Genomic DNA, 9,502 nt, shown 5'->3' on the forward strand with positions numbered 1-9,502 from the left:
AAATTAAAGGTATCTTATGTTATTAGATATATTATTATAAAACATGTTTTAGTTAAGGAGTTATTGATACTTCAAGTGCAAAATGATGATATAAAACCATGATAAAAATGCACTTTTAAGTACTAATCAATTAGTTATAAGTGAAGGATTTATGTTTTTTTTGTTCTTAATAGTAAGACTTTTATGGTAAAAATTCTAAAATATAAATATAGTTTTATTAGACTTAAAACAATTAGAGTTATAAGTTCAACTTTGATAGCAAAAGAGCTAGTATCAATGATAAGTGTTGATATAAACACATTTAATGATCATTTTGGATGATAAGTTTAGGATCAAATCACATTCAATGTCATTTTAAAGAATTATGACAAAGGCCAAAAAGTATGTGAAAGAAATTTATAAGGAGTCATTTCAAATACTTCCTAGATATATACAGTTATTAAAGAAATATAACCTAGGAGCAGATAATTCATATGGTTATTCACTAATTAAGCTTCAAAAAGTGTATGTGTGTTTAAAAAGCTATGAAGGCAGGGTTAGTGAATGGATGTAGACCTTTCATCGACATTAATGAATGTCATCTTAAGTAAATATTACAAAATTAAGGTTATATGAATAGTCAATTATGAGGTAAAGTTTAGGATTTTTTTAGAGCTACCAAAAAAAGTTAATAATTAGATTCAATCATGAGTAAACATATTTAAAATAAGGGTTTAGTGCTTGATTGAACACATTTTAACATAGATTAAAAATTATGGTTTGGGGAACTTTACCCCGTGACATTTAATTAGTACTTAAACATATATTTTTATCAAAGTTTTATATCATCATTTTGCACTTGAAATATCAATAATTCCTTAACTAAAGCATGTTTTATACTAACATATCTAATAATATAAGATACCTTTAATTTATGATAAATATTCATTCTAAATACAGGCTTATCATATAAATAAAAGGATTGATTGATAAGTTTAAGAACTGAAATTGAAAGGATAAAATGATGGTCAAACTTAGAAAAGAGATGTTGGTGCATTCCAAACCAGAATACTGTTCAGTAATTAGGTCATATATGCAGTTGTAGATCTTGGATTTAGGTCTACTTTATATGGATGGAAAGGTAAGATATAGACCTACAACTTTCATATGGAGCCTAAGATTTAATAGGTTATTTTCAAGTCCAAATTATAGTAACAACGAAGAAGTCCGAATCTATCCTGCAGCCTGAATATTATTCAGTGTTTGGCCTATATCTGGAGTTCTAGAAGTCCAAATGACCTCTATTTTTTTTCTTGGAAAGCTGAGACAATTTTCTACAACTTTCATGTTTTCAAGTGGTTTCAATTCTGATGTTATCAATGACATTTTGGGCAAACAAGAGAAGATAAGGATTGTCACCAAGTCAAGAATTGGCCACCCACTCATCAATCAGTCATCAAATCAATAGTTTCTAATTTTGGTCCATAAAAGGATGCATTTGCCATGCATTTAGGCATCTTGGTTTCTAGATCAAGATCATGCTTTTGCTTTCTCTCTTTGTATTTTTGTAATGCTTAAGTTTTATTTTCATTAATATCTTGTTTATGTCTTTCATTTCTTTTCATTTACTTAGTTAGCTTTTATTTTATTTATGTTCTTATTTTGTTTATTTATTTTTCTTTTTCTTTTTATATTTAGTTAAGTTTATTATGTCAAGATGAAAATGTTATACTAATAGTGTAAGAATAAGTATAATAGAAACTTAACATGAACTTTAATATTTGATGCTAACATGTTTTATATTTGTTATTTTGTTCACTCTTTAATACTTTGCTTGTTAAATAATTAATCTAGATTTATGTTGTATAATACTTGGTACAATAAATGCTTAGCACTTTCATAGCCTATACTGTATGATATAACCGACACCTAAGTTATGAAAAGAACTTAATTTTTTGTTAACATAAGTTATAATCATAAATGTCTGATGAGATTTACAAGTATTAGCATTAATCGAATAAGATAACTAAGGTAATCATGTTAACAATTTATAATCTGATTGGAACCTCTTTTATGTGTGGTTTTCAATTGAATAATAAGAGTTTATACTATACTTGTTTGACATATCATTAGCAGATCCTCTAACCTTGATATTTATTGTTATCATTATTTAATCATTAAATTAATCTTTCATCTCAAAGTTCTCATCAACTTTTTTTTTTTTATTACTACTACTACTACTACTACTTTACTACTACTACTACTATTGTTATTATTGTTGTTGTTATTGTTATTGTTGTGTTATTGCTATCTATAATTTATACAATTAACCCTTTTGTGGTTCGACTCCAGTCTTGCCAGGTTATTTATTACTTTGACACTCTTGTACTTGAAAAAGAATATCAATTTTTTAGTCATGTCAACATTCAAATTAGTGGTTTTTTTATGTGTTCAAATAAACAAGACTAAAAGCTTTTCCACTAGCAAAATCATGTTTGTGATATTTATTATTGTTGATTAAATAAGAATAATTGTTTTTTTAGGGTTTTTTGAACTTTCATATTGATGTGTTGTCATTTATAAATTTTTGTGTTTTTAGTTACTTTGAGTAAAAAATAATCTATAAGCAAATGAATAAATTATATTAATAACAACAAAATAAATGAACAATGATTTTCAAAGTCTTGATTAATTTTTTTCTTCAAAACATGTTTATCGCTGGTGTTAGGATGAAACTCATCTGAGATTTGAATAGTGTTGCACAAGAAAAAACAACTATACTAAACCATGAAATCATGGGAGAACCCAATTACAAAAAACAGTTTTTTTATTTGATTTGGGTTTAGAAAGATATAGGAATTTACTTTTTAAAAAGAGAATATTGTCCGTTTATGATAAACAAGAAATGATTTATCATTGAAGTCGATTTTCAATATAATATATATGAGGATGCTTTAGTTATCTTGTTAGATTTAAACTTTTTTATCGGTCTAATTACTTGTTTAATTTTTTATATTAGTTTTTATGACTTTATTTTATTACAAAGGATTGATACTATTCATAATATTTTTATTATTTTGTTGTCCAATTCAATATGTGCTACGAATATCAATTAAAGCACTAAAATATTTATTTGTGATAATATTTTTAGTGAATAGACAAAAAAAAAGGTTCAATAGTTATCTTATAAATATTTTAAAAAACATTCGAAGATGGAATGTGTATTTACATAAAAAAACCACATAAATTATAAAGATCCAACCATGAAAAAAAAACTTATTTTAGCATAATATTTGATTTTATATTTTAGATGATTTTCTAAAAAAAAAACATATATTGATATTCTGTAAATCTAAACACACCTAGACTGAAACATGACTTGTCTGTATAAACAAACCTCTTTCCTTAATTCTCATTATTTTGGAATATCTTTTGCTTTTATAAAATAAAATAAAGGATATTGCTATTATTATTTAGCTTTTATGTTTAGTTTTAAAGATAAATTTTATGCTGCTCAAGATATAATTAGTAACATCTTATAAGTTTCAACTTAAACACATGAGCTAATATGCAACATTACCTCATATTTTTAACATGGATGATCATAAAATAAAAAAAAAGCTTATTATACGTAGTCAAATCTGAATTTAAAAAGAATATTCAAATAATCAAAGGAGATAAAAAAAAATATTAAAATACAATTTATTATGCTATTAAAAAAATATAATTATAACCAATAAACAATCAAGATCACCCATGTAAAAAAAAACTTTTTTTATAAAGAAAAAAGTTGCTAAAAAAAAGAATTATAAAAAACCTATGAATCAATCATATCCTTAAACTTCCATATAAGTTTACAACTTGATCTTGCGTTTACTTTATTGTAGAGAATGAGAGTGTATGAGTTTGTTAAGAAGATGAAGAGGAAGCTAGGGCTATGGGATGTATGCATGAATTCATTTCTTTTTGCATTTACAAGGGGTTTAAAATGAAGAAAACCTGTCTTTTGTGTATATACTAGACATAAGTCCAAGAATATGATCTATAGGGATTTTACAATTATGTTTTTTAAAGGTAATTTGTTTTTGGAAACTAGGATTTGTTTTATACGAGTGATCTTGGTTTGTTACTAATTATAATTACATTCTTTGGAAAGCATAATAAATTTCCATGATTTTCTTAATTTTTTTTCTTTTTTTAATCATTTTCTATATTAAAATTTGGCTGCTCATATTAAGCTTTCTTTTTTAATCATCTATATTTATACTATAGTTTTAAGACTCGGTCCAGTTTAAGGTTCGGGTTCTAGGTTTTGACTGAATTACTGAATTATTTTTTTAAAAAAATTAAAATAATATCATTTTAGTAAAAAATAAAAAAAAATCAATAAACTTGTAACCGAATCTTACTAGATCAACTAGATCATACTGAATTTTTTCTTCAATCTAATCTAGATTTAATCTTGAGTTAATTTATTAGTCTTGAATTTAAAAAGTGACGTAAACTATAATAAAATTTGATTAGCCAAATAAACTTCTTTATTCGTTAGTCAAAATTTAAAAAAATTATTTAACTATCCATATAAAGCCTTTCTTTTTTAATTATCCACGTCAAAACTAGAAAATAATTAGATGTATTAGTTAATGATATCAAACGGAAAATTATATGATGCTAATAATTATAGTCAAAACTAAAAAATAATGTGGTATATTAGTGAAAGAAGCCAAGCCATAACTTATAAAATACTTTTAATTATATGATGCTACCAATTATTTATATTATTATTTTTTTATATTATCCGATCAAAATTAGAATAAGATTTAACTACATGAATAAAAATTTGTTTTTTATACTTGACTTTTTATATAAAACTTTTTTTTATCTCCATATCAAAAACAAAAAACAATATGATATATTAATTAATAAAATCAACCTATAATATATAAGATAAGATGTTTACTAATTAAAGCTCATACTAAAATTTATGTGTTTTAAAAATCTATTTGTTTTAAAAATTTATTTTTTTATATTTTTTTATATTTTTAAATTGTTAATATTAAAAATAATTTTTTAAAAATAAAAATTATTATTTTAATATATTATAAAATAAAAAAACACTTTAAAACCGACTGCAATAATACCCAGGCTGGAAGACACCTGCCACTCTCGCAGCGAAATCTTTATATATCTCACTCTACGACAAAAGATAACATGCAGTGGCTTGACAAGTAAATTAATCATAAACTAAACCCATATTCATATAGCTCTCCTCCAGGATCTATACAAACTTCTCCTCCTCATCGTCCTCATCCTTCTCCTCCTCCTCCTCCAATTCACCTCACCATCTCCTTCTCTCTCTCTCTCTCTCTCTCTCACTCTCACAATGCAGCTTACTGTACTCCTTTCTCTACTTTTTCTCCTCTCCACCGCCACCACTATCACTTATGGCCACAACATTACTTCCATACTGGGCAAGCACCCATCTCTCTCCACTTTCAATCACTACCTCACCCTAACCCACCTCGCCGGAGAAATCAATCGGCGTACAACCATCACCGTCTGTGCCGTCGACAACGCAGCCATGTCTGAAATCCTTTCAAAAAAGCCATCAATCTCCACCATCAAAAACATCCTTTCCCTCCATGTCCTCTTGGATTACTTCGGTACCAAGAAGCTCCACCAGATAAGAGACGGCTCCGCGTTGGCAGCCACCATGTTCCAGGCCACCGGGTCAGCTCCTGGGTCTACCGGGTTCGTTAACATAACGGATGTTAAAGGAGGGAAAGTGGCTTTTGGACCGAAAGATAATGGAGGGAGCCTTGATGTGTTTTATGTCAAGTCTGTAGAGGAGATACCCTACAACATTTCAGTTATACAGATCAGTAAGTTGTTGCCATCGGATGTGGCGGCGGCGCCCACACCAGAGCCAAGTGCTATGAATATAACGGATATAATGTCAGCTCATGGGTGTAAGGTTTTTGCTGATACCTTGATTGCAAACCCTGATGCTTCAAAGACATATAAGGTACCCTATATTGCTTTTCAATTCCCTTTTTTTTTTTGTTTTGAGATCTAGCTGACTGCTTTTAAAGAGAGATTATTACTCAACTATGATTTAATATTCTTAATAATGAATACTATATATCTTTGTTGTGGAATAAAAAAGATATACTGATTTTTAGTTTTTAGGGTAATTGAAATTATAATAGGAAAAATCCGCATATATGCATTAATCTCAAATTAAATTCGAAGAAATTACTATAATGTTGTTTATTTCTATTTTATCAGGCAGAGCAATTGATTTGATTACTTAATTGGTGAATGGGATTCAATGAATTATAAATCGCTGCCTTTTCCTTTAGATCTTGGGTGTAAACAAAAGATATTGATGTTTAAATGTTTTCTTTGGAAAAACTAGATAGATTGGACCAATTCCTTTGTGATTTTAGATATTCTAGTTAGATATGGACTTGCTTGCAAGATATCATTTTAAAAATAAAATAAAAATCAAATTTTTACAAAAAAAAAAAGGCTCACGATCTGGGTTTTTTTCACAATCTATCTTTGAAAAACTTTGAATGATTGATTCGGAAGAACAGTTTATGTAGAAAATGCCTTGCAGAGGGAGCTATGACCCCAATAATTCAAAAAAGTAATCAATTAGGGCAAGTGAGATTCAACAACTCGCACGTGCAGATGGGCGACAAACTGTGACCGAACTGTAAACTTTTAAGTTTTGACTCTTCTTTGCTCTTTTCCAATGTTTCTTCTCAACATTCACTTTTATCTTCCTTTTTTTTTTTCAAGTGTTCTTGTTTTTTTATTAAAAAATGATTTTTTTTGTTTTAAATAATAATTATTTTAGTGGTTTTAGATTGTTTTGATATGCTAATATCAAAAATGAATTTTAAAACATAAATAAAAATTATTTTAATTTATTTTAAAGCAAACTTTAAAAAGTTCGAACAACTTTCCATCGAATTACTTGCATTGTTATTCTCTGTCTCAAGTTGAAAGCCATCAAATGTAATTGCAACATAGACTTGATTTCTTTTAGTTTATTTTTGCAAGGTTATTAGTAACAATTTTGAATGTCATGGGCCTCATGGCTATGTTTGGTTTCAGGACACTATTGATGGAGGATTAACAGTGTTTTGCCCTCTTGACGATCCATTTAAGGCCTTTTTACCAAAATTCAAGAATTTAACAGCTTCTGGCAAAGAGTCACTCCTTCAATTCTTCGGTGTTCCTGTTTATCAGTCATTAGCAATGTTAAAATCCAACAATGGAATCATGAACACCTTAGCTACAAATGGGGATAAGAAGTTTGATTTCACAGTGCAAAATGATGGCGAGGATGTGACCCTCAAGACAAGGGGTACCACTGCAAAAATAGTTGGGACTTTGATCGATGAGCAGCCTCTTGCTATATACTCCATTGATAAGGTCTTATTGCCCAAGGAATTGTTTAAAGCAGCACTGACCCCAGCTCCAGCACCTGCCCCGGTGGAGGCAGCAGATGCACCAAAATCTAGCAAGCATAAGAAGCCCGCCGCCGATGATGCACCATCAGACTCACCAGCTGATTCACCTGATGGCGACGCAGCAGACCAAGCAGCTGATGACAATGCTAGTGTGAGACTTGATGGTGGAAGAGTTGTTGCCATGGTATTGAGTTTGTGCTTAGGGCTTTTGCTGCTGTAGTACCGTGTAAGTTCTTTCAAATTGTTCCTTTTTCTACTCACAGTGGGGAATAAGCCCGGCTTCAATGGCTAAGTTATCACTTTAGAGTATGTTTCACTTGTTTTTTTCATGTCTTATTGTTTTAGCCTGTGTTATTTCTTTCTTTGTTGCTTTTTTGTATACGGTTTGTGATCTGTATTTTGTGGTAGATACTGTAGATCCATGGAAAAACGTTGTTATTTTCATCGACCAGAAGATTTTGGCGTAGTAAAATAGAATTCTTGTGTGCAAGTTTCGGTTCATGTTCTTGCCAAGACAATTTAGGTTTTATTAGAAAATTGTGACATCTTAACATTGTCATATTTCATCAGGCTGTTTTTCTGTTGGCATTGCGGCTCTTATTTTTTTGTTTATTTTTTTTTATATTTTTATATCATGATATGTTTATATTAAAAATAAATTTAAAAAAAATAAAAAAGTTATTTTTGTTGTATTTCTAAAAAAAAAAATACTAAAATAACTGTGAAAACAAATCACACTGTAAAAAGTAATTACAAACACTTTAAAAAATAATCCTCAGAACAATACTAAATACTATCTCAATATTAAATACTATCTAAATGCTTGTGTTGATATTTTTTATATTATAATATTTTATTTTCTCCCTTTTTAAGATTTTAGGACTGTTTATGCACGAGATGAACCAAAAAATTCTTAGCAATGATGTGAATTCGATCCCATGTTGGCTTGTGCTTTCCAATGAAGATCGACTCGGTTCTGATGTTGAAGTAGCAATCAGATGAAAGAACATTAAAATTAAGTTTCTGCTACGTGTCACCAATTTGTTTGTGTGCTGTCTTTGAAAAAAATTAATTATTTTTTGTCGAAAATTAATTTTTTTAATATAAAAATAAATTTTAAAAATAATAAAAATTTTATTTTAATACATTCAGTACCCATCAATCTCTCTCTCCCACTTCATACACACACACACACACTCGAGAAGTAAACATGTGAGAAAGTGAAGGACAATGCTCTACCCTTACTTTCATTTTTTATTTAGACCTTGTTTATTTGATTTTTATTTTTTATTTAGGTTTTTTTATATAAATTATTTTTAAAATTTTTCTATTATTTATTATTAAAAAATTTAATCAATAAAAAATATTTTTTAATCAGAAAAATTTAGAAATATTATATTATTTATTAAATATATTAAATTTTATTCTTAATTTTATATATATATATATATTTAATTTTTTTCAATTTCAATCTTTAAAATTTAATTTTTCTATTAATTTTAATCTTTATTTTTATAATTATTTTTTTTTTTTTTTTATTTTTAATTAAAATTTTTTATCTATTAAATTTAATCCTCATTCTTTTTATTGTTATTTATTTTATTTGAAATAATTTATAAAATAATTATTATTATTATTTTAATTTCTCTATCTTTTAATTTTTTTTATTTGTTAAATTTAATCCCTATTGTTTTAATTATTAAGATAATTTTAAAAATTATATAATTTTTTTAATTTCATTCTTGTAAATTTGTTCTTTATTATTTTAATAAACTTTAAAAAATTATTGTTAAGTTATTTTTTAATTTATTTTTCGTGATATAACTAAATACTGAAAAATATTTTTTTAACTTTTATTATATTACCAAATATCATAAAATAATTCACTTTTTTTTAATATTTATTTTTTTTTTTGAATTTTTTTTTTTAGCAAATATACAGAATATTAATGGCACTCCAAAAAAATCACCCATCAACCCATATGCAGATCATAATAGAAGGTAAGTGGTAGCAGATGGATCTGAGCAAGACTATATGCA

At 27.2% G+C, this 9,502-nt stretch overlaps 1 protein-coding gene and 1 long non-coding RNA gene across 2 annotated transcripts; one reads left to right on the plus strand and one right to left on the minus strand.

The window, feature by feature from the left end:
* Positions 1–5,282: 5,282 nt before the first annotated feature.
* Positions 5,283–7,964, plus strand: FLA1 (FASCICLIN-like arabinogalactan 1). Its single transcript, XM_011040493.1, has 2 exons — positions 5,283–6,004; positions 7,105–7,964. The coding sequence occupies exons 1-2, from the start codon at positions 5,363–5,365 to the stop codon at positions 7,681–7,683; spliced, it is 1,221 nt and encodes a 406-aa protein (XP_011038795.1). The 5' UTR covers positions 5,283–5,362; the 3' UTR covers positions 7,684–7,964.
* LOC105135573 (uncharacterized) lies at positions 6,043–6,833 on the minus strand. Its single transcript, XR_844197.1, has 2 exons — positions 6,517–6,833; positions 6,043–6,433 (listed from the first exon to the last, which is right to left on the minus strand). It is a non-coding gene; the product is annotated as an uncharacterized LOC105135573 (long non-coding RNA).
* Positions 7,965–9,502: the final 1,538 nt, after the last annotated feature.

The sequence above is a fragment of the Populus euphratica genome, unplaced genomic scaffold (genome assembly GCF_000495115.2).
Source record: "Populus euphratica unplaced genomic scaffold, PopEup_1.0 scaffold47.1, whole genome shotgun sequence".
In the NCBI taxonomy this organism is placed as follows: Eukaryota; Viridiplantae; Streptophyta; class Magnoliopsida; order Malpighiales; family Salicaceae; genus Populus; species Populus euphratica.

Bases quoted from the DNA above. Each gene is read 5' to 3' on its own strand.
- FLA1 (XM_011040493.1), top strand. From the start codon at position 5,363: ATGCAGCTTACTGTACTCCTTTCTCTACTTTTTCTCCTCTCCACCGCC. The intron at 6,005-7,104 runs GTACCCTATATT...GTTTGGTTTCAG, and splicing joins ATGCTTCAAAGACATATAAG to GACACTATTGATGGAGGATT.